The sequence below is a fragment of the Neopsephotus bourkii genome, unplaced genomic scaffold, assembly GCF_033783945.1.
Source record: "Neopsephotus bourkii isolate Nb327-2 ecotype Australia unplaced genomic scaffold, CSIRO-AGI_Nbou_v1 NB_1183, whole genome shotgun sequence".
In the NCBI taxonomy this organism is placed as follows: domain Eukaryota; kingdom Metazoa; phylum Chordata; class Aves; order Psittaciformes; family Psittacidae; genus Neopsephotus; species Neopsephotus bourkii.
Genome location: NW_026901668.1, coordinates 4,550,322 through 4,575,871, shown reverse-complemented (window position 1 = coordinate 4,575,871; position 25,550 = coordinate 4,550,322). Strand labels below are relative to the sequence as shown.

General features: G+C 47.2%; 1 protein-coding gene across 2 annotated transcripts in view; it reads left to right on the top strand.

The window, feature by feature from the left end:
• Positions 1-22,750, top strand: part of WNT5B (Wnt family member 5B) — a 72,928-nt gene extending 50,178 nt beyond the window's left edge. For both annotated transcript variants that reach the window (XM_061364012.1, XM_061364011.1), the window contains exons 2-5: positions 7,464-7,585; positions 8,312-8,559; positions 14,479-14,771; positions 22,180-22,750. In XM_061364012.1, coding sequence (XP_061219996.1) covers positions 7,464-7,585; positions 8,312-8,559; positions 14,479-14,771; positions 22,180-22,638 — 1,122 coding nt within the window. In that variant the 3' untranslated portion in view covers positions 22,639-22,750. The remainder of the gene's footprint in view (positions 1-7,463; positions 7,586-8,311; positions 8,560-14,478; positions 14,772-22,179) is intronic.
• Positions 22,751-25,550: the final 2,800 nt, after the last annotated feature.

Here is a 25,550-nt window from a genome sequence, read left to right as displayed (position 1 = left end):
GACAGGGCTATATTTATAGTGATTCAGCCTTTTATATATATTTATATTAATATTAAAATGTAATAAGCATACTTGGAAAATGGTTTTTCTCTGGTTTGGAAACTGCAGTAACTATGTAGATGATACAGTTGATACACTGGAACATTATTCATAATACTTTTTGTTTATTACTTGCACTTCGAATGCACTGTATTTGAGCAGGAACAACATTTACTTGATGACAAAAGTATTTGGTGGTTGAAAGAATGGAAAAACAAGTAAATTTTAATTTTGATCCTGATTCAGCAAAGATGAGGAGGCATATGCTTACTTTCAAGCGCCCGGTTTAGTGCTTTGCTGAATGGAGGTGAATCTGCAGCACAGATTTACTGGTTTGAACCTGTTACTCAGCCCTTCCTGTGCCTCTTTCCCTTTCTGTAAGGTAAGAGGAAAATAGTGGCTGTCAGAGTTGTTGGGTCTAATGAATTGGGTGTATGTGCTTGCTTTGCAATTCCAGAGTACAGGAAGAGTTGATTGTTAATACTATTTTCATTAGACTGGACTTTATAAGAACATCTTTGAAGACTCTAACAGGAAGGAGAGAAACTAAATTTAATTTCAATTTATTCCACGGATTACCATGTCCTTTGGAAATGTATATATCAAGGTTTGCTGGCAATGGTTTAACTGATAGGAGACTGTTGATCTGAGTCAGTCTGACACTGGTCCCTGTGACTTACACTGAGGTGTTGAATGTCCAAGACAGAACAGGAACCATGCATTTCCCTGTTTCCTATGGCCATTCCCTCTTGGAGAGCTAAGAACCACTACAGCAGTGGAACTTAGGTTCTTCAAGTGCAAGCTTAACTTAACTTTAAATACTTGACTTTCTTTGCCAGTTGATGTAATTATTACAGAGTATGGAACAAACTAAAAGGAATATATACTCAGAGCAAAAATGAGGTCCAGGCCTGTGAGATGCAGAAACATAAATCTTGGTTTGGGATGACTCCAGTGGGACTGGGGGAGCTAAACACCCTTTTAGGGAGGGTGAAGGGTGCTCTGTGCTTTGCAAGATCAGAGTAAGAAAGAAAACACTTAAAGCCATCCAGCTGTCTGCATCCCCTGGCCTGTTCTGAAATCTCTGCAGAGAAGTTGCTTTGACTTGGATTACCTTTCGCTGCCGCCTTGCTCATGCTGTTGGTGAACTTTGTCTTCAAGGAGGCCTGTGCTTCTCTCACTCCCTGAGGGGTACATGCTGCTGTCAGCTACGGCAGGTAACAAACCAGCTCCCAGGGTTGGTCCCTGGAAAACAAATAAAGGAGGGATGTACTTCCTTCTTCTCTCTTTCCTCATGTCTTATTCTCCTCCTAGGATAGTTAATTCTCCATGTAAACTTAGCACTTGGGAAAGCTGTTGGCTAGAAGGAATTAAGGGTTAGAGTCTTTCATTCCTAGAAACCTACAGTGTTGGTGAGGAGCAGTGTGGGCTCTCGAACCCTGCCTAGTCTTGTGTTTCAACCTGACCTCCTGTGGCTTCTTTGAGGGGGTCTGGGGAACCATTCTGGAAGAAGAAATAGTTAGTGCAAATTAAGGAGATGAGGTGCCTCTGACAAGTAAGCTGTGACACCGTGGGGCAAGTTTAGTAAGCCACTGAATGGTCAGCACGGTGTAATGCTTGGTGCTTTTCTCACACATAGTGGAGCTGATCTAACTTCTTATAGAGCCATTTCTTATAAAGCCATCTTGCCCATATAAACAAAGGGTACTAAGAAGGTTTCAGTTTGTGATTATGGCTGATCTGCTGCAGCCCCCAAAACCCTGGGTCTGTTTATGGGTCAGAAACTCTTGTTCTAGTCATGGGAACAAGGAGTGCAAAGTTTGGGCCAGATGTGTTCCTGTTTGGGTTTCTGGCTCTTTACTGAGGTCACCAACATGCAAATAGAGCCCTGTGGAAAAGGGAAACAGATGGCCTGGATCTGTCCCTGGGAATATCGTAAGCATAGACAGTTTCCAGGCAGCTATGTACCTGCAGGTATGGGTCTATGTTGCTTCCTATTCAATTTAGAAAAACTGAAATGGATTTTTCCATTTCAGAGGAGGGTCTTGACATATATCCTGTATCTTTCACTAATGAGAAGCTGGTTTATTCATAGAATCACTATCCTTTATACCTGTTCTGGTTTTAAATGGTGAAATATTTAGTATCTGGCCTTTTTTGTTGTGTAATATGTCTGCTTTTACTTGCAACCTTCATTCTTGTTCTCCTTGGTGAAGCACTTCAGGGAGAGCTGTCAGTAGGTCTGCTGAGACTGGCAGGTATATCTTGGCATTTGCTGCACTACATGCACTGGTGACAGTGAGACTGGATGTCATTGGGAGTCATGGAAAAATAAAAGAGCAAGGTAGTGGTGAAAGGAAATCTGGATCTGTCAGCAGGGTGACAGGTGATGAGATGCAGAAAAAGGTAGTGCATGAGCACATCAGGAGATAAAATGGAGTCTGTAAGTACCGAAAGGAACAAGCAGGACACAAGCAGGAGTAATCTGCCCTTTCAGCAGAGACAGACAGTACATAACAATTCAACGAGTCAAGGCAATGTCAAGACAAAAGAGGAGGATACAAAGGAATAAATTCTTTACTGTGAGGGTGGTGAGACACTGGCACAGGTTGCCCAGACAAGTTGTGGCTGCCCCATCCCTGGAAGTGTTCAAGGTCAGGCTGGATGGGGCTTTGAGCTTTGAGCAACCTGGTCTAGTGGCAGGTGTCTCTACCCATGGCAGGGGGTTTGGAACTAGGTGATTTTTAAGGTCCTTTCCAACCCAAACCATTCTCTGATTCTGTGACTGATGTGCTGGGACACTTTGAGAAGGTGTTATTACACAGTCTGTAACACCACAGCTGGATATGGACCTGTAGAAGTGTTGTTCTTAAAGTAATAATCACAATACAAATAAAATAACACATTTGGATCTGGGAAGGTTGACAGCAGTACAGCAATATGGTGGTATGGTGCTGTGCTGAGAAAGGGACAGGTTGGCATCAGGGGAGCAGCACAGGACCAAAAGGGTGGGGGCTGGTGGGATAACAGATCATTTCGGTTTCTGTGTGGGGGCTGCAGTTTAGCTTCAGGGTACTTTTTCATTTTTATTATTTTAATCTACACTCCCTCTAAAACTGGTTCAGCTGAATGGGCAAGTATGTGACATTAATGAGATTCCTGAAATCTTAGTAAGAACTGTGGTGAAAACCGAGCCTGGCTGCCAGAAGCAGATGTATAGCAAGCAGGACATGGTGTGTGTCTTGGTGCTATCAACCAGGCAGGTCCATGGTTAAGAACTAGAGGGATTCCCTTTCAAGCAACACATGTAAATTCTCCATCCCAGGCAATGTATCTCTACTGGGCTCCGTAAGTAGAGGAGACTGTATTTCTGTGAATATTTTTCCCATCTTGAGTAATTGTCTTATGTCAGAGAGAGAGCAATAAATGGTTTTGGATGCACTGGACATTAAAAACAAACATTGAACCACGGTCAAGATGCAAGAATAAACAGGAACTTGAAAGAAGCTCTTGATCATTATAAGCAAAATGTATGTCTAGTTCTCCTCAGCCTGGGAGGAGCCAGACAAGTTGCAGAAATGAGGATTGTTGGAGTTAGGTGGAGAGAGACCTGCTTTTTCTGTCAACATTTCTTACAGCACTTGATAAAGATCTGTGCTGTACTTGAGGACATCCCAAAAGTTTGAAAAACAATAAGGGTAGAACAAGGAGTTTGCATGATTAACTCTCCTTCTCTCACTTATCAGGGCTGCCTTCCAGCCAGGGTTCAACGTTTTTCATGGTCTGCCAAATCTTTGCAAATGATCTCATGGACATGACCTCTTCTTCTTGGAGTCTTGCAGCTTCCCTCCAGCAAGCACTGCGGGGACGGCATTGGGAAAGCAGCGATAACTCTCTGGCTGCTCTGCCAGGGCTTTGGAAACTTGGTGTGTAAAGTTGTGCTTAGTGCACACTTGTCCCTTCTGAAAAGCGAACAAAGGCAAACACAGGTACTAATGTTAGGCAGCCAGCCAACACAGTAGACAGTTGCCTAGGGCAGCAGACTGTTGAATGCAGCAGAATGCCAAGGCTTTACAAAGATGCAGGCTTGCTGCTGCTGCTCTCCCCTCTAAGAAGCCAGCATTAGACCTTTCATCTGAGGGTTGAGATTAATGTCCAATTTTCAGGTGACAGCTCCCTCTTTGTCCCAGGTGATCCTCAGCGATCTGGGTACAAGCATCAGACCTGCAGTGCTCGTGCCACAGAGTGGCTGTCTTTGAGTGAGCCAGGCCTGCTGAAAGGGGTGGGATGGGGCCTTCTTCAGCAGAAGCAAGGCAGACCCTGGTTTTGGAGCTCTTTCTATTGCCCCTTCTTCCCCTGCTGTATCAGGAGTGCTCTGATTTGGTGTGAGTGGGCTGCTGCAGGGGAGGGATGGTTTGGAATGAAAGTGGGAGTCACTTGGGTGATGGTGAGTGAACAAAGATGATGTCCAACAGGAGTGATCTGCCAGGCATGAGGTTGGGCTCTTCTGGATCTGAGACAGGGGTTACCAGGGGAGAGAAAGGCAGATGAGACCAGCTTTATCCAATGCCTTCTCAATACCTGTTAGTGTAGTGATCCTTTTCATGTCACTTGTATGGAGCCATCCCAAAATCCTGCTCACTTCTAGCCTCCTTCCCCTGAAACCCTAAGCCCTCATGACCCTTCCAGCATCTCAGTCATTCATCTGGGATTACCCACCAGCAGCTCCTTACCCCCCTCTCTTAAGTGATGCTTCACTGACTCCATTCATCCCAGCCCACCAGCAGCCCCGCTTTACCTCACCTCTCATCTGGACTTCTCCTACCCAGCCCAGCTTTGGCAAACATCCTCACCAGAGCTGCTTGAACCAGCTCTGCAGTTGGGTTTAAAAAATAACCCAAACATGGAAAGCTCGCTTTCAAGATTTAGGTGGCAAGTAGAAACTGGCACAGGGAACAGTGATAGGCACTATTCAGACCACCAGCCAAGTGTTGTGCAGCTTTTGGTCTGGAAGTTGCTGGCTGAGCTAAATCCCTCCAACAGCACCTCAGCTGCTATTACCACTTTATCTGAAGTCATAAACACAGGCAGTGAAGAAATTATTTCCAGCTTCTTGAAAAGGACTCACTTCCATGATTTGCATCTAACTCAATGGCAGTCACTCTTGCCAGCAGCAGAATTTAGGCCAAACTCAGAGCCTCAGACCTTTCCTGCTGAAGCATCTCCTTTCATTGTTGCCTGTGACAGGATATTAGGTTGGCTGGATAAGTGGTCTTATCCCATAAGGCAATTTTTATGTCTCGTGTTTCCTACTAAGATCATTGCCTTGCTTGTACCTGTTGGAAAGGTTTTTGTTTCAGTCACATCCCAGTGCTGACATGGACCACCAGTCCACCAGTGGTATGCCCTCCTCACCCTGTGGAGTTGTGCGCATGCGCTCTGAGAAGCTCACACCAACACGGACATTGACATCACCTGTATTTGTGGAAGTGTCTCACGGGCTGGTGCCATCTCACATTCCTGGCTGGGAGAGGCACCAAGGGTGGCTTGCCACAGTTTACTCCCTTCTCAGAATCCATGGGGAGGCTCAGTGAAGGTGAAGCTTGGAGATACATCTATCCCATCATGTCATCTATTAACATGACGCATGTGTGTGTGAGACAGTGAGAGCTTTTCTTTCCACCACCCTAGTTCTTCCTTCTGCGTGAGATGGAAAGGTGGAATGCTCTCATCTCTGCCAACAAGAAGGTTTTCTGTATCTGAGGCTGGCTTGGAAATTCTTTAGGTGACATCACACCATGTCTGTGCAGACTCATTGTTTGTCATGGAAAAGCCATTCATCCATACACAACTTCCTTCCTCCCCAGACTCTGGGAGATAAACTTTCCATTCTGTCTATTCCCTACAGAAACAGACACAAAACATGTATGCGTGGCTACGCACACATACACCTCGCCGTCCCTCTGTCACGCTCGGGGCTGTGGAAGGAGGAGAAGGGAGGATATAGATGTGAATAAAGTCACCCTGTTTTCTTCAGACGTGGATCCTGCTGTGCCCAAGCAGTAAAACCCCCCTCCCACCGAGGTTCTGGGTCACACAAGGCTTTTTTGTCCTGAGGCTAATTCTGGCACTTGCAGCCCCACATCTGCCTGCCAGGTGAGATGGGTCACCAGCTGCAGGTACAGCACATCTGGATGGGGGTGGAAGCGAAGCGTGCTGCAAACAAACACAGCAAGTCCACCGTGGCGGGTGCGAGGAATTCCATAAAAAATATACTATACTTCAGTGGTTAGAGGTGCTGAGCCTGGTGATTCATGCCTTGGGTACTGCTTGCTCCTGAAGCAGAGTGAAAGACTGGGTACTTGCGAGTCTTGGACCACATACACTGTGGCCACAACTTGGGGGGGACCCGCACGTTCAGCCTCTGTTTGGGGAGCTGCCGCCGCCGCAGAGGCAGGGTTGGGGGAATGCCAGGCCCGGCGGGGAGGCTGTGTGGGAGAGAAGGTGTTGTCTGTGGTGAAGAGGTGGCGACCGTGGTGTGTAGAGGACAGAACAATGGAAAGCTGTGTAGAGATGCAGGCAGCAGTAGTGGTGTCAAAGGTGTGATGAGGTGGCTGTGAAGGAGGCAGGCTGCGAGGAGTGTTTGGTACAAGTACCCGCACAGGTCCGGGATGCCTGCGTTTGCCTTCTGCCGGTGTCTGGGGTGGGGGGGAAAGGGCTGAGGAGCTGCCAGATTGCCCCCGCCTTTGAGGATCCCGGTGGGTCGAGCGGGGAGGGGAGAGAGGGGTGTTCGGAAAAGAGGAGCCTTTGAAGCTTTTCTCCTGTCCGCCTCCCCTGCCCATAAAGCTATTAGTCTCTGGTGCCAGGCTATCTGCGCTCGCCGCCGGCAGCCCAGCCGTGCCTCGCAGACCCCCTGCCCGGGGCGCGGGGCCGGAGCCATGCCGTGGGGCCCCTTTGGAGGCCGTTTTGGGGAGGGGGCAGCCCATTTCCGAGCCGGCCCTGCATTACAAAGGCGGGCAGCGGGGCCAGCTCTCCGCTTTGATGTGCCCTGCCGGCTCCCCGCACACCTGCGGCCGCGGGGCTCACGGCACGGTCCGGTCCGCCGAGGCACCGGCGGACTGCGGGCGGGCTGCGCCTCCCCTGGCCCCGAAGCTCCCCGTGCCCCTGCCTAACACGACTGTCTGCCCCGGGACGGGACAGGAAGGCTCCATCGGTGGCGGCGCAGCCCCGGCAGCGCGGCCCCTACCCCGGGGCCGAGGGCGGGCGGGAGGCAGGGCCGGGGCCGGAGCCCCCGGGAGGCGGCGGCCGGGGGAGAGAGGGAGGGTCCTGCGGGGGGCGGGAGGGGGCGGCAGCCGGGTTGTGCTCGCCGCGCCCCGCCGCACGCAGGCCCCGCTCCAGGGCTTCTCTTCGGCGCTTCTCCGCAGGGCGCCCCGTCCCGGCTGCCGGCTCTGCGGGGGCTGCCCACCATGACCGGGCCGAGGCTGGCCCTCGCCGCCGCGCTCCTCTGCAGCTGTACTTCGCCGGTGGCCGACGCCAACTCCTGGTGGTAAGTGAGGGCGCGGGGCAGACCTCGGCGCCTTTGTCCGCCGCTGCGGAACGGGGACTGCCCGGGGCCGGGAGGCGGAACGGGAGCGGGAGTTGCCGTGCGCTCCCCGCGGGAACTAACTTCCCTGCCCGCAGGGCTTCTTTCGCAGCAGCTCACTTCTATCCAGGTTCCCCCCTCCCACTGCCCCTGCCCAGTTCCTGGGGACGCAGCACTTCTCTTCCAGGCACTTCTGGGCTCCTTTTGTACGGGCTCGCTGAGGTCCCGAACGGGCTTTAGGATGTGGGGAATGCGTAAGGAGTGGGTGGGTAAGATTTCCTACCCGCTGCCAAAAGCCCCGGGAGCAGCCGCGGAACCTCCTTCTCCTGAAGAGCGGAAAATAGCCTGGCTGAAAGGCAGGCATCGCTGGCTGACGGTCTGTGAAAAAGCAGCAGCTCACTTTCTTCTCCTGCAGAGAAAGTGCTGAGCTTTCTGTCTGCCCCCCTCCCCATCCCGGGTGTCCTCTGTGTTTAAACTCAGGTTACAAACGAGCTGTGTTTCTCCCGCTGGAGCTCTGGAAAAGCCTCGCATCTGGCAGAGCCGTAGCGGGAGGCAGCTGACATGAGAAATGCGCCGGGGCTTTGGGAGCGGAGCGGAGCGGGGCTTGGCTGGCGGGGAAAGGTGCCGGGCGTTCCGCGGAGGGGGCCTCTCCCTCCAGACAAACTCCCTTGGATGTTTTTCTCATCGCAGGTCTTTGGCCATGAACCCTATCCAGAGACCTGAGATGTACATCATTGGCGCGCAGCCGGTGTGCAGCCAGCTGCCGGGGCTCTCCCCTGGGCAGCGCAAGCTCTGCCAGCTCTACCAGGAGCACATGGTGTTCATCGGGGAGGGGGCCCGCAGCGCCATCAAGGAGTGCCAGTACCAGTTTCGGCAGCGGCGGTGGAACTGCAGCACGGTGGACAACACCTCTGTCTTCGGACGGGTCATGAAAATAGGTAGGAGCACCCGGTACCGTGCACAGGCCGGTTTGTCCCTCTATAGCGTTCTACCTTTCTTCAAATACACGTGCAGGAGTGATGAGCTCCGTTAACGCCGCTCCTAAAGCTGCCTTTAAGGAGGTTTTCCATTCCCTGGTGTGCTGGTACTGCCTGCGCCTGGGCAGGTGGCAGTAGTGCACCTGAGCCCAGCAGGAGCTAGCTGGGGAAGCAGGGGACACGCACACTTTCTTTGGGGGGGGGGGGGGAATGAGGGGGTCAGGAAGAGGGAGGCTGCTTTTGTGTTATGTGCTGGTTTAAAGGTAGGGAGGGAAGAAGCTGGAGTCAGTAACAATGGACCCATGTTATCATTTCCCAGCATCTGGAGTGCCCTCAGACAGGGAATGCAGCCCTGAGATGTGGGAAATACGGGCTCTTCTGATGGGGGATCTCCCCCCTTTCTCCCCTGTTCTGCCACTGTCTGTAAACCCCAGAGATTTTCTATAATTCCTGCCCTGCTGGCCGAAAGAGGCGCATTGACAGGCCATTGCTGCACTTGAATTGAGGTGTGACCTAGCTGCATTGTCCCAGCTCCTTTTGAAATGCAATCATCTGATGGCAAGAAACTGAGAAATCCGGGCTTGGTTTGATGTGTCCGACAGGCGGGACAATAAAGAAAAGGTGTTAAAACAGCCACTCACACAAGCGAGCACACACACAAGCTTGCTCTCTCTTCAGGTCCCTTGTGAAGAGTTTTTGTTTCCCACCCACAAAGCTGATCATTTACACTGAAAAACAGGCACTATTTCTTGGTTGTGAGGTCGGGGAAAACACTTAGCAGCTCCTGCACCTCAGTTGCCCCCAGCATTGCTTGCACCTTTTTGGTTTCACTCTCTAAAAAACCCCAGGAGATACAGCTTTAATACCTCTGGGGCATCAAGGTGATAGGACACCAAGGTAACCAAGTCCCGTGATGCCTTCCATTTGATCCTGAAATTCCTATGTGTGATCCTAGAGTACTGTAAGGGATATTTCTGCATGTGTTACTTAACCTTTCAGAATTCCTAATTCAGCCCACCAGAGCCATTCTGATTCCTCCCTTTCTGTCCAGCTCATACCCCAACAAATCCCTGCTTCTCTGGGATACTCCCCTGGGAAATGCTGGTTCCTGACACATACTTTCAGCTCCTGATACAGATCCAAGGCAGCTGCGCATCCTTGATCCCTTGCTTTGCGATAGCAGGGGTGGTGGCCAGATGAGGCTGCTTGCAATCCCATACTGTTAAAATTTGTGCTTTGGGGTATGAAAACTACAATTTCAGCCACCTCCACCTCTCACGTCCCTCTCTGACATGTAACTTATCCCAAAGAATGGGATAAATTTCAGGTTCCCAAATGATCCTAGCAACTCCAGAATGAAATAGAAATATCCCTTTCTGCAGCAAACTTCATCCTCTTCTTCACAACCTTCCTGCAGCTCCAGGTTGGTCCACGCCTGGAGAAAAGAACTAAGCATGAACTAAGAGAAAGCAAAGATCAGAGCTGAAGAATGAAAAGCCATCAGGAAGCATCAGAGGGTGTATGGGAAGAAGGATTAGAGTGAATAGTGGAAGAGGGAAGGTTCTTCCTCCCTAAAGTTAATTTGATCCTGTTAGTTTAGGTTGAGAGTTTAGATTCGGGTTTTTATGAGGAAGGAGCTGTTGTGGGTATGTGATGGTATGTCCAGCAGTCCTGCTGCTGCTGTTTTATTCATGCATGCATTTTGTTCATTAGGAATAATAATACTGTTGTATCTCTGGTGGGAATCTGCTGATGGGAGTGTCTGTGAGGTGACTGCCTGTGGTTGCCTGGTGTTGAAAACATACTCTGACAAAGAGTTTTGAACCCATCTCCTTTAGATTCTCTGGTCAGTTAGAGCATGTTCAGAAGCTGATACTCCAGCGCAAGACAGAAGTAAGAAAACTATAACCAAACGTGGCCGAGGGTATTATGGGGACTATGATGGTTCACCGCTGTTGTCTACATCAGTGATAAGCTCTTGTGGAGGGGGATGCTGCCTCTTTCCTCTTTGTTCCACCTTCCGCTTTTACTTTTTCCTACTTTGTTTCAGCAGATTTGTTTTCCATGCTGGTAAGAGGACAAAGCCTTCCAGTCTCTCAGGTTGTGTCATCTATAAAGTCCTTCTTCCCTGGGTTCATACTGTGTGCCCGTCTCCTGTTTTCAACTTCTGAGCCCCAGTTCTGGACCACGGCCCTTTTTTTGGACTCCGTGCCAATGGCACGAGGAAGGTCTGGAGACCAGAATATCTACAAGAGAGAGTGCAGAGGCATGCCAGAGTGTTGTGGAGAGTGGGGGGGGAGAAAAAAGATAAGAAGGACCCAGAAGGTGTATAGTGTGCCAACAACCTTCAGCTGCCCACCCACCGAAGCAGGCATGGCATATATTACATGATTTCTTGAGCTGCTTTAGATTGCGAGAGGGAGGAGAACCTGTCCTGGCCAAGTCCAAAGCCTGGGAGATCCTCACAAGAGTGTGCACTCAGAAACCTGCAAGATTTGTTTCTTTTCCCCTTTGTAGAACTTGGCTCAGCTCAGAAAAATGGGAGGCCTATGGTTGGTCTGTGTTTAATCATTACACCTTCATTTTGTGCATTTCATCGAGGTGAGGCAGTCCAGTGACACAAAGCTTGTGCAGAGGCATCAGCAGCACTGAAGCAGGCTGCTTTTTAGCCTTGGTCTTTCCTAGTGTTTGTGTGGTCATGAGAATCGCTCTTACCTTTTCAGTGTGGTTTATTCACTTATGATATCTGGCAATGTACAAAAATTACCCTTCTGAAGTTGCTTCTTGTTCTGTCAATACAGATTTTAGACTGCATGTGTGTGGATATGTGTATCTGTGCATTATAAACAGACACATTCCTTACCGCTACATTTATGAGGGAGAGGACGGAGCACCCAAAAAGGTCGTGTTAGAATTTCCTCAGGGGAGGAGAGAATATACCTCCTTCAGTGCAATCCTAAATGCAAGGCTGGGGTTTCCAGGTTAGTCCAGTCATTTCTGCAGCCAGATTTTATCTCTTCTGCCTTTTTAAATGCAAAAAGGAAAAAAAAAAAAAAAAAGAGTCTTTAAAGAACAAAGAAGATTATTTGAATATTTTTCCTTCTTTTTTATTTGAGATTGACAAACTTTGGGGAATGCTTCTTCTTTAAAAAAAAAAAAATCAACTGAAACTAAGAGTTTTTCATCAAAAAAGTGACACATTTTTATCATCTTTGTGTCAGTCTCCCCGCTGGGGTCTGTTCTTACATTTCCTTCTCAAGCAGCTCCAGAAAAGCAAGCTGCGGGGACCAGCACCTCGCCTGGGTATTGCTCACACTGGTACTCGCAATGGTGTCCCCAAAAATTGCCACGGCCCCGCGCTCCCCCCTTGTGCTGCGGGCAGTGCTTGTGGCCGGCAGGCTGAGGAGGGCAGCAGAGCTCCACACCAGCAGGCAGAGCTGAGCCTCCCGGGGCCCCCAGCTTCGGGGTGACCCCAGCTTTTGGCTTGGGAGAGGTGTGGGAGAGGGCAGAAGGGGGGGTGTCCTTTGAGTTGACAGCGCAGAGGTGTGGAACTGGAGCGAACTTTGAGATGATGAGTGAAAACCCAAGTACTTTTACAAAGCTGGCAGAAGAGCAGAGAAACCGGGATGTGCAAGCCCACAGCTGCTAGCTACAAATTTGCTTTGTATTAAGCACAAGGTTTCATGCACAGTCTATCCTGCCCCCCAAACCGAGCTGCAGTTTTCCAAACCTACATCTGATGAGTGCTGTGGTTTGTTCTGCTTTGTGGGCAACAAGGGGTGTAAAAGAAAACAACCCACTGAAACTTCTTTCAGCCTCTCCTATTGCCATCCTCAGCAACTTAAAGAACTCGTGCAGATCCAAGAGCTGCATATTGAGTTGTGCTGCTAAATCTGAAACCTGGAGATGGTTAAAACATGGACAGTAAAAGTGTAAACCAGTCTGTGCTTGCAGGGGTCTCAATTAAGCCGTAAGGATGCTAAGCACCTGTAGTTATGCAGGCTCTGTTGCACCAGCTGTAACACCAGGAGGTCCCTTCATTGTATGTATTTTAACCTGTACAGATGCAGAGAGTGCTGTGCTTAACAGGATGATTGGTGTGTCCATGGGGTTCTCACCATACAGCCACAGAGTGGTAGGGGCAAAACCTGCCCATTGGACTGTTACCTTAAAATACCAATAGCATGTAAAACAAAACAGATGAGTAAAAGCTTTATTTTGGTTGCTGAAAAAAGACCTTAACTCCCTTACGGGCCAGTCTCAGCTGAATTACCTTAACTAGGTGTCACTCCTCTTTACCTCCTGGACCAAGGAGGTTTGGAGGGCACACTCCTCTCCTTATGACCTACTAGTAAGGCCTTCCCTTCTGTATTATGTAGCATTTTATCAGCCTTGTGCTGTGCTCCATAGCAGAAGCCCTTCATTGAAGGGGGGGGGGAAATCACAAGTTGTTCTGCAACGTGGATGCCATTCACAGCCTTGCCTTTGTCTTGGGTCATTACCACTAAGCTGGTGATAAGCTGCTATTAATTACAGATTGTCAGCACATGCAAATTGGAACAAGAGCATACCAAAAGCATCAGCTCAGTCCTGCTGAGGGAGCTGGCACTGAGCGCCTCGTGGGCTGGTGACAAACTGTTCTTGGAGAATCTGCCCTCTGAAGTCATTCAAATTTGCTTGAGAGCATCTTGCTAGGGCTTGTAAGTAGCTTTTCACAATCAGATTTGCTTATTCCAGTGAAGCTTTGGCAGTTGTTCTCTTTATCGCCTGAAAGTTTGGTGATGCCTGCAATGACTCTGAAGCTGTCAGTTTAGCTATCTGTTACACTATGTGGTGATAATGCAGGTGTGGATTGCCTCCTTCTCCTCCTACCCACCTCCACTCACCCCATTCAGACCCACTGCGCTGGTGCAGCACGCTTGGCCTCATGCTGTGTTGGTGCCCCGGTCAAATTGGGGCTGAATCATGGCCAGGAATACATAGCTAGAGACCTGATCCAGCTGCTTGGCTTGCACTCTGAGCTCTATAGAGCATATGCTCCAAGCAGGGCAGTCTCTAATAAACGTGCTAATGGAAAGTCTTTTCATTTATTATTGTCTACATGGGAAATTTTACTTGTTCCAGCACTGCAGCTCTGTAGGCGTTGGAAGAGCCTCTGCCTCGAAGCTTTAGTGTAAAAACGGGTTTCCTTCAGTTTGTCTCAAAACAGTTCTCAGCTGACCTCATGTAAACTAAAATAAGGTCGATGAGCTGAGGAGCCCATAAAGAGTGCTTGTCCCAGTTAAATGAAGTTAATTCCCGAGTGATATCTGGCTTGACCAGAATGCTTCTTTTGCACAGACCCAACCTCATCGGTTGTTTTCAGTGGTTGCAGTGGCTTAGGCAGCAGCTGTATTTTCAGCAAGTGAATAACCGTCTTGCTTGAGAGTTTCCTCTAGGTTAAAACGAGAGGATACTGAAGGGGAAAGAGACTGAGCAGTCCGTGCCTATGGTGTTGGTAATTCTGGAGTTTCCAGGGCTTTTAAATAGGCAAACATAGGTGTAATAAAAACAACCCTTGAGGAGTAGCACCTACAAATTCATGAAGAACATGCTCTTCCCAAGAGCATCCCTCTAGGCAACAGGAGGACTCTCAGACACTTCCCTGGTGTGTGTCAGAGAATCAGATTTGGGTTTGATCCTGGTTGCATAGAAACTGCCAGTTCTGGGCAGTCAAGTTGACTGGAGCTGTTACTATGAAATGAAAACAAAAATGGGATGCAAGCCTGTCTTAGGACCATTCCCCCTCTGCCAGAACAGGGTGCTTGCTCCTTGCTGTGTGTTCTGTTTGTTAAATGAGATCTGTCTCTTGTTAATTTGCTTCTCATGGCTCTCTTGCAGGTAGCCGAGAGACTGCTTTCACCTATGCCGTCAGTGCTGCCGGGGTGGTGAATGCCATCAGCCGGGCTTGCCGTGAAGGAGAGCTCTCCAGCTGTGGCTGCAGTCGGACAGCTCGGCCCAAGGACTTGCCCCGAGACTGGCTGTGGGGCGGCTGCGGGGATAATGTGGAGTATGGATATCGTTTCGCCAAGGAGTTTGTGGACGCCAAGGAGAGGGAGAAAAACTATGTGAGAGGTTCAGAGGAACAGGCTCGCATGCTCATGAACTTGCAGAACAACGAGGCTGGTCGCAGGGTAAGACCAGTGCTGACACTTTCCTCTTCTCAGAGGCAGATTCAGAAGGCTTCAGATAGCTTGAAATTACTCGCAGGGTTGATGAAGATTGTCCAGTGAGATCCCAGTAATGGTGAATGGTCACATTTGTTGCATTTCTGTGAATATTACAGGCAATATTGACAATATTAGATTCCAGTTTTAGTGGTAGGCTTCTGTTGCCAGCTAAAGCCAAGTGAGATGGTGTATGGCATGCAAATGCAGACATGTAACCTGTTTCCAAATAAACTAGGTGCTGTCATGGCCCGCTTTCAAGGTTTACATCTCAGAAACTGGCTTTCCAGACCTGCCAAAGGAACAGGCTGGTGTTGAAAAGGAGAATTTGTTGGCATGTGGAGTTCTCTTCTACTGCTGTCATTCAGAGTTTTGGAATATAAGACCAGAAGCAAGCATCGAATCAGACTACCTGGTATAAGTATCTCTGAAACTTATGCCTTGCTCATTTACCTTGGTACTGAGCAAAATAAGGGATCTGATTCTAGGTGACATTTTCTGAGAAGATAACACAGTTTTGATCTGGAGACCCCTAGGAACGGAGAATCCATCACTTCCTTTGTAGTATGCTACCATTATTAATCACCCTGTTTCTACACTACCTCATTATCATTTGAATTTATCTGGCATTAGCTTCCAATCAGCTTTTTCTGACTTTCACAGCCAGATCCAAAAGCCTCTTAGTAATCAGAATGTCCTCTACATAGAAGTATTTCTCTACTGTAATTTATTCACCACTTTCTTGACAAACTAGATTGAGTGCTGAAGACTCATTTTCAGAGGTTCTCATCAGCCATCAAATCATTTTCACAATACTTTAGCATACCCTTACCAGTTTTCTCATATCCTTTAAGAAACTGGATACCAAAATGACATGCAGGGTTCTGGTATTGGGCTCACTGATGCTGTAAACATAGGTGAAGTTGCCCCCTTTGTTTGTGTCCAGTGTATGCACATTTGTTGTTTACATAATTACTCTGTGATTAATAGCCTGGAAGGTATAGCATCATTTGTATGCGGTACAGCTACGTATTCCTGCCTCTTTCCAAATTCAGAACAGGAATACTTATTTGAACAGTTGTGTCTTTTCACAGGGTATTTAAGATTTTTATCAGTCTTCCCTAGTAGTGAGCTTTTCTGAGGTTAATTTCATTTCTAATGCATGTTAAAAAATCCTGTTAAGTGTACTTAGACTCACTCTTTCGCACGTTCTTAACTGGTATCCTCAGTTTCCTGAAGGTACTTCCCTTTCTTTCTTCTAATTGTTACTCTCTTTCCCATGTGTCTGTGTTTTCCACATGTAATTTTGGCTTCATTTTGCCACCAAGGAAGATTTGCTCTATTTTTTTGATTGTGGAATCAATGTGTCAGGTTGAAGCATTGCAAATACTCTACGCTTCTTTTGTAAAATCAAATGCAGTAAATTTGCAGTAGGTGGAAAACGGTGCAACTGACAGCTGTAGAACTCAGTGGGTTTTGGTTTGAGGGTTTTGTTTTTGTTTGTTTTTTTTTTTGGTTTGGGAGGGCAGAGAGTCCGAATTTCCTTAGAAATGGTGGGGGACATTCCTCCACAGAGTAGTAGCCTGAAAGTGACATTCTTCTCTGCATTACATGCTTTGAACATCTTATATGTCTGGAGTCATGAACTTGGATTACTACATATAAATACCCTGTCTAAAATAGGGAGTGAATATGCTGTGGGATGTTTTACAGGCAGTCCTATTGCCTTGAGGGATCCAGAGACAGAATATGGCCAGTAGTTCGAGGCGCCAGTTGAACTGTAGTAACATCTGTATTAAAAGATCAAGTCTGAAGATACTTGCTCCACAGCATGGGTGAAACACTACCCTGTCTTGTTATTCTTGTTATATGGGCAAGAATAAGAATATCACTGAGCTGTGATTTCAGATGATGATGCTGTTTTAGATGGAAGAAACCTTTGCTCTGTTTAAGGACAGAGCTAAACCCAGCTGTGTCCTGCCTTTACTACAGTGCAGGAAGTTGTTTAAATTATACTTGGAAGGGTACAGTGCCCATGCTGCTCTGGACTCCATAGACAAGCTCTCAAGGCAATTTCTGTCTCCAGTTAATGCACAAACTGGACCTGGACAAAGGCTTTCCAAAGGGGCCAGCAAAAGACAATGTTATTTCAAGTTTGGTTTTCGTAGACTCTGTAGAACAGATGGCTGTAGAAAAGAACCTTAGATTAAATGAACACAAGTCATTTTAGATTAAATTAAATGCAAGTATAAACCAGTGTGTAATTAAGCTTATGGATTTCAAAGAACAAACTCCGATAAACTAAGGGAGCTGGTTAGTAAACTCAGATGGGGAACTTGATGTGGAGGAGGTCTGGAACTTTTTCAAGTCAAAGATGCTAAAGCCATTACAATTCTGCATGCCAAGCAAGAGGAAAAACCTCGTAGGAAGAATATCCAGACCTCACTGAATGAATAACTACCACAGAGAAGCTGTTAGGAACAGACTGAAAGCCGACTAAAAATGGAAAAAAAAAAAAGAACAAAGAACTGATAGCAAATAAATAATGAAAAGCTTTTAGAGGTCAAGAAGTGTAAAGATGAAGTGAGAACAGTAAAAAATCACGCTGAGTCAGACCTTGCAAAGGGCAGTAAAATAAACAGGGAAAGTTTTTAAACTTTGCAAACTGGAAATCGGAAGAAAGGAGACTGCTAGTGAATGAGGATAGGGCGGACTCCAAAGACATAGTCATGTTCAGACAGGTAGAGGAAGAGGAGCTGAGCAGCAAGTACAGAAGGCTGGGGCCATTAGAAATGAAAATGGAAATGATCACCACCTAGCTGGAAGCAAAACTCAGGTTGTGTAAAGCTCTGAAGTGGGCACGGGGAATGCCAGCTTTCTTGCATATCACTCTGAAAGAGCTGGCACCTGGCAGTACAGGCAGAGTGACCTCAGCAGAACTTACAGGAGGACCTCGGGGAAAAGATATCTTGGAGGAAGGGGCAAAATGTGAAGTAATTTGTAGAGGATTCCTCAAAGATTGATCACACAATCGCTTACAACATAACTGATCTCCTAAAAACCAAACGAGATATATTAGATCTCATTTATAAGCACTTCTGTGAGATATTTAATGTATTTCCATGTGGGAAACGCTTGGTTACATTGGGAAAGATAAGGAAATATGCATCAGCTATGAGACAGACAAGAAACTGCTTCAAGGAAAGATGTCAGAAAGTTGTGTGAAAAGATGTACCTTGATTCTTAACAGAGCTTAATTAGCAAGTCTTGAGGGACTTACCTCAAGATCAACACTTGGTATTTTTGTTTCACAGCCTCAACACAAGAATTAGAATGGGCTGAGGAAATTTCCTGATGATGCAAAGGTGCCAGGTATTACAAATACAGAGGAAAATGCAAATTTTGTACAGCAGCTAATGGCATCCAATAAAACAACATGAAGACCATCATTTGAGGTCTTGTATGAAAAACGTTTTTAGTCATTAGGAAATGAGTTGAAAAGAATGGGTCGTAGCAGTCCACTGCAGATGACTCCAGATGTAATGTGGCTCAGAAGGTGGTAAATACCCTGTAATGTACTAGGGAAAGTATTTTTAGAAAACAATGGGGGAATACTAATGCCATTGTATTCAGCTCTTGTGAGGCCCCAAAATATTCTATGTTCTCATATTCCCGAGCAAAATGACCTCAGACTAGAAAAGGCTTGTTATGGTGGACTCAGGGGATACAAATCTTTTCTTAAGAAAGTGGGCTGGAATAGCTTGCCATGTTTAGCCTAGCAAAGTGAAAGTTGAGAGAGGATATGACTGATGTCTGTGTTAGTGGGAGAAATAATAGGGAAGGAAAAGTACTTTTTAAGCAAAGGCCAATTTGGCACAATAGCAAATGGGCATAAAGTGAATACGTTTAGGCTGGGAATTAGAAAAAGATACTTTATCATTAGAATAGTGATCAAAATGATGGTGGCCGAAAACCTAATTGCTTTTAAAACGTCACTCTGTACATTTAAGGAAAATATTATTTGAAGCCGTGCCTACAATAGCAAGAGATCATACTTAAAAAACCGAGGAAGTCCTGTCTGGTGTTGCATTCCTGAACTTCTGAGATTCTGGTTTTGGAAGTAGGAAGGTGCACTTGTAACTCCATACTCCCGCAAGTGAGTGCTGAAAGAAGGGAGTGCTGGAGACACGGCAGTGAGCACTGCTACGTGACCACAAGGTGCCATCCCACGTACAGCCTTCCCCCACTTTCCCAGCCAGTGTTTCAGTTGATGTCTTCTGATTTTTAGGAGGACTTTCGGTGTGTCCTCTCACTCAGTTTCCTGTGGGTGAGAAAGTCCTCCTTGAACCCTGAGGAGCTCTGATGGCAGAAGGTTGTTCCTGCTCTCCATGGTTCTCAGAAGGAGCTGAGAGGAGCAGGAGGGGACCAGAGGTCTTTTATCTTTCAGGAAGTCCTGACCCCATCACCTCTTCACTCCATGTCGGAATCCTTGTTGTGGTGCCTCCTGGCTTTATTGCCCGTGTTTGTTTGTCTTTAGCAGTTATCTCAGTATATCCTTTCCTTCCATCTGTCTTTTTCTTCCAATTGGTCTCCATTACACTCTCTTATTTTCCCCATTCCTTATCTGTCACCCTGTCTGGCAGACTGGCGGTCAGTCGTTCTACACTGTTTACCCATTCAGCATATGGCAGGCCTCAGTCATCAGTCACTCAAGCCAGTGCAGAAGAGCCTGGAAGGGGGTCTGGCTAATCGACCACATAGGAATTCCCCATTAATTCTCTTCCCATTCCCATTATTGGAAGAAAAGAATTGGAGGAGAACTTGGGCTTATGGGAAGGTCCTTTACGCCTTTCCATTAGAGGCATTTTCAACCTGTTTTAAGTGGCATGGCCATCAATCAGACCCTGCCCTCAGAATTGCATGTGGGGTCTGTTATTCTTTACCTTGACCTGTGCCTGATCAGAGAGGAATTCTCCAATTGCCTCTGCTTTCTCCCCATTTGGGCAGCAAAGGGGGAGAGTGGGAGAGCCATTTAGCAGCTGAAGCTATGGTTACCTCCAGGGGACACTGATGGTGGGAGCTGCAGGGGGCTGAGTGGCGCCGTGCTCACCTGCGATGACTGGTAGCATTCGCATTCCCCAGCACTGCTGCTACCCACATGGGCCAGATGTTTTGAGCATCAGTTGCTTAAAGCCAAGTCAGAGTGAGCTCAGTCCCATGACATTAACGGAGGGGGATCGAGTTGCAGTGTTTTTCTAAAGGAACAAAGCCCAGGATTAGGAAGAATTGTAATACTTTATAAAAACACATGCAAGGGCAAGGGAGGCACGAGTAGCCTGGGATTTGACAGAACCGTAACCAAAAAGTGCTAACACAAGCTTATAACAAGCAGGCTGGCAGTGTAGTGAGGATATAGTAAGTGTCTGAGGCTTGGGAAATTCAGCTGTAGCTCTGTCTGGTTACAGTACAGCAGGAATCCTTAAGCAACAGTGTGGTTGGTCCTCTGCAGTTGTAGTTTGATCCAAGACAAGTGCCTAACTCCCAGCCTGTATCTGTTACATTGCGCTGTGAGGGATTGCCTCAGTAAATTGAGCTCCAAGAAGCAGAACTAAAGCTTCTCTGTTTTAAGGACTCACTCCATTGACTTTCTCAGGAGCTGGACTGGCCTCCATGTGATTTAGCCGTTAAGCCAAATTGAATCTTCACTAGCTGTCAAAAGCACTAGATGTTCATTAGGCACAGGAACAACCAGTTGTTGTAGGAGAACTCTGACCTCTCGCTGCTGGTCCAGAACGTAGTCACAGGCGGAAGGTTTCACTTGCAGTATGTTCCATTGCCTTAATCACCTACTCCTTCGCACGTGAATGAAGAGAGCTGAGAAGCTTTCTTCTGAGTTGGTGCATGGGGAAGAAAAGAACCCTCAGTGTCTGGTTGCTTTCTTCAGCAGAAAATCTGGCTGGAGGGAATATTGCTGTCTCCCTCAGAGCATCCCGGGTTTCTCTCATGTTCCTTGATGTCCCCCACCAGAAACAGCTGGTGGAAATTCCTCAGCTGATGCCAGACACCTCTGCTTGGAACATGGGGTCTGGCAGAGGCACTGCCCTGTGGATTTGCATGATCGTAAGGGGAGAGCGGAGGGGAGCCTGATGGCGAGAGCATGAGGAGCAAGGTTGGCCCTTAAGCTGCTGTAGCTCTGATTGTGCAGGGACACCAACTCTTCACGTTGCGAACTGTTGTCAGTGCCGGTGGGTGCTGACAGGACCTCACATAGCCCGCAGTTTTGTACCTGTCTGTGGAATTAATGGACAGAGCAAACCCAGCCTCCATTTCAGTTTGTTTTCCTAGGGTCTGAGCTTTGTAAATCTAGAATATGTTACCATATTTCTCCTCCCAGCTGGTGCAAGGAGGAGGCGAGTAACCACCGTTTTCCTTTACATTGTGTGCTCGCTCTGCTGAGGGCTTAATGCTCGCTGCCAGCATTTCAAGCCTATTTGCTGATTCGGATGCCGGATTTTCAGGGGTATGATGCATCCACAGCCGCCGCAGACTCCCATAAACGTAGCTGGAAGTATGTGGGGAAAGACCGCACCGAAATCTTGCGTTTGCTGTTTGAGATGTCGGCCCTTGTGCGTGGCGGTAGTGCTGCTAGTGCAGAGAAGCCTGTGGACACAAGATGGCGCAGGTTCGCAACGTGTCCCTGGCGGGCCAAGGTGGACGCCGGGTGAGCACCCCCTGGAGCTAAGGTGAGCGACCTCTGCTCCAGGACAGAGGTGTTCGTCTTCCGCACCACCGCCCCTGCTTGCCGCTCTCTGGAAAGCAGCTTCTGGGACAGTGCCCCTGAACGGGCTCCTCTCAGCAGAGATGAAGGGAAAGGGTGTGGGGACGTGGGATTTATCGTGGAAAGATGCAGACGTATCCCTTGGGAGTACAGTGTTGGTTCCTGGTGCAGGCGGTTGGAAATGGGCTGCTTCCCAGGTGTTCCCCTTTCACAGCTCTGAAGGGAAACCCCAAAATAAATGCCACAATAAACACCGCTCTTACTCTATGAGAGTGGGAGAATTTCCAGAGTCCACGTGGAGATAAAGCTTTCTCTTCTTTCCTTCTCTTGACCCTGCTGTTAAGTCAGGGGGAAAAAAGGTGCAGGAGTCATGTTTGGAGGCAGCGTGACCAGAAAGAGAAATATTTAGGGAATAGGAGCGCAGCAGTTGCAGCAGGGGGAAGAGGAGACTTCTGTCTCCTCTGAAGGGCGAAACAACAGAAATTGGGGGATAATGAAAGCAGCTATGGAAACCTGATGACTTCATTGTAATACAGCCAGCTGCCAGTGCAGCAGGAATAGGCACAGCTTTGCCTGACTGCATTTCTTTTCCCACAGGCTGTGTACAAGCTGGCGGACGTGGCCTGCAAGTGCCATGGTGTATCAGGCTCCTGCAGCCTCAAGACCTGCTGGCTGCAGCTGGCTGACTTCCGCAAGGTGGGTGACTTGCTGAAGGAGAAGTACGACAGTGCTGCGGCCATGAGGATCAGCCGCAAGGGCAAGCTGGAGCTGGTGAACAACCGCTTCAACATGCCGACGCAAGAGGACCTGGTCTACGTTGACCCCAGCCCGGACTATTGCCTGCGCAATGAGACCACTGGTTCTCTGGGCACCCAGGGCCGCCTGTGCAACAAGACGTCGGAGGGCATGGATGGGTGTGAGCTGATGTGCTGCGGACGGGGTTATGACCAGTTCAAGAGCGTCCAGGTGGAGCGTTGCCACTGCAAGTTCCATTGGTGCTGTTACGTCAAGTGTAAAAAGTGCACAGAGATTGTCGACCAGTATGTCTGTAAATGAAAGGAGCCACCAAAGCAACAAATCTATATTATATAAATCTATATAAATATATTTTATATTTGTATAAATAAACAGATGATGATAATAATTAAAGAAGCTTATTTAAGAGACATTTTGGTTTTGAAATTTCCCCCATCAGGCCAGCTGGTATGCCATTCCTTCAGTTCTGCTGGGGAGTTTGTCTGTGGGTGCATCTCCCCTTGGATGTTTCAGTCAGGGTGAAGAGGCTGAGGAGGTGCTGAGAAAATGAACTCCCCCCTACGCACAAGCACGCACTGTTTCACTGCAGAAACAAAGCCAGGAAGAAGGAGAAAGGTGGGTTCTTTCTGCTCTGATCAGTAAGTCTTAGCATTTTACATAGTTACTGCACATCTGAAATTACTGCCAGATGTGGGTGAGTCCTAGTTACCTGAGTTTCAAACCCTGCCACTTCATTAAACCCACTGGAGAATTTGGAACCAGTTTTTGATCCCTCTGAGGGCTTTGTCATATGAGAGGGAAGGTTAGGAAAGGCCCCTTTCAAGACATAGAATACAGCTTAAAATCCTGTAAACCATTCCTGGATGCTTCACAGACCACACTGTGGCAGAGGAAGGTTTACAACCTGCTGTTGTTAGGAGGGAAGGTATGACCTGTGGCTGACCAGCATGAACCCAACATCTAGGTCTTCTGTACCAGCTGGGCCAAGGGGAAACCGGTCCAGCTCGGACTACATGGCTATGTGCATGAGGGAGATACTTAATTGTTTTCCTTCTAATCCCATGCTGAAACTGAATTTGCCAATGTAGGGGAGAAGCTGCCAGTGCCCAGGAATGTTTGCAAAGGCAATATACTTTGTATTTTGTCAGCAGAAAGAGGCATTGAATGCACACACATGCACATGACTGCATAAGCACTCCTCACACCACTGCCAGTTTTTTCACTCTTTGAAGTGGATGCAGGTGGTCACCTTGTTCAGCTCTATTAAATCCTCCTCACCACCATCCCAGATGTATAGTTTAACATTAAACACCCCTCATTGACATTTCTTTCCTTCTGTTGCTTGTGTATATGTGTGCTTTTATTTTGTTCTTTTGGTGAGGTGTCTTATTTTGCTGCTCCGTATTTCAGAGTCCAGGGGCCATGCTCTTCCCTGGCATAAGGTAACCACAGATACGTTTGCTCCCAGAATGTGGGCGCATGTTCACCGATGGAAGTATTTTCTGCGTTTTTCCTTGGTAATAAAAGAGCATAATAAAATTGTACTAGGGCAGAAGGCATTACCAAAGTCTGCTAATCAGTCTTACCATGTTGGAATTTTAGTAGAATCTAATTCATAAAGCAGGGAACAAATGCTTTTTCTAGCACAAGACATTTCCTGTGCCTCTCAGCATCTGCAGAGTTCATTTGCAGTCAGAACAATCGAGAGAAGCCAGTTCCCAAAATATAAGGGTTTGCTAATATACATCCCCTTTGTTTCTGACATTCCAAGGGTGTTAGGGTTTCTTCTGTAAATTTTAAAATGCACAAAATATGCCAATAAGCAAAGAGCCAGTTGTGAAGATTATTATTTTTATATTAAACCTCTGTTTCTTATAAAGCATTGCAGTTTTACAGATTCCACCATTTCAACCACCAGAGAAGAATTTATATGTACCTTTCATACTTCAAATATTTGAGGACTCCAGAAAAGCACAAGGAAGAAAAATTATGTTTAATAATTAGGAGCTGTTGTTTTTTTAAACCAATATGTCCAGTTTTTATTTTACTTTTTTTTAATCCAACAGGCAATATATTTGCTGGCATCCCAGAATGCAGTTTCTTGGAATATAAACAGTGGCCTAGATTTATTTTATTATATAAAATCCAAAGCCAGTGGTATTGTAATTCAAAGTAACGGAAATAGTTTTCCATGCATGGAAAAAATGTGAGTGCAATGGCCTGATCCAACTCCCATTAAACTTCAGTGGGAGCTGGACTGAACCCAAGATCGGATCAAATGTGTGAGCTATTCACTCCTGGGATACTATACGTTTCTAGCCCAATAATAAAACTTGCTCTACCTTGGATACATCTAAAAAAGACCTTTCCTCCCACCACCCTCACTTCATGTTCTTGCCCATCCTTATTGCGTCAGTGTTTAGAGGTGTCAGCTATTTGTATATGACACCCTTAGGCATTGTCTAGTAATTCAAAATGATTTCATTTGGCCTTTCTGATAAAGACCACACATTTAAGGGAGTCACAACTCTCCCCACAGTTTGGCTCCATGATTAATTTTGTGGGTGTAAACAACTTTGGGAGCAGAAAAGTTGGCATTGTTAAGGCTACTACTCATCTGGGCGTCCCTGGATATGTTATTCTTTTGCCACCTAAAATGTTGTCTGGATGGAAAAAAGATGATTTTTGGCCTTTTGTCCCAGCACTCCAGACCTCTGGCAGCCGGGTTGAAGCCAGCAGTTCCTATTGGACTGGGACCGTATAGTGATAGGGAGAAGTGACCATTGGATTTCTCCTTCTCCCTCCTCTCCCCTATTTTTTTGTGGGTTTTTTTTTTTTTTCTTTATAAGACCTAGATTTTAGTCTTCTTAGCTTTCTGGGAGTTCTGTATCCAAACATTTGATCCCACTAAACTCTAGCTTAAAACTTAATTTCTGTGGCGCCCACACATAAAAGAACCTCCTTAGGGTGGTAGTAAGTATAAAATAAGAACACAGCTAGATTGGTTTGATGTAAAGCCAAAGAAAGTCAAACAGAAAGCTGTAGCAGAACTACTTCTTTACCATGAAAGCTAAAAAGTAGTGGATTTTGTGTTGTGCCTTGTTAGATGCACAAAGTCATAGAGGGACCCGGGGGGGGGGTGGGGATCTAAGCTTGATTCTGAGCTCTGCTGTTTATCTCCTTTGTAACTTCAGCAAGTTACTTAGTTTCTC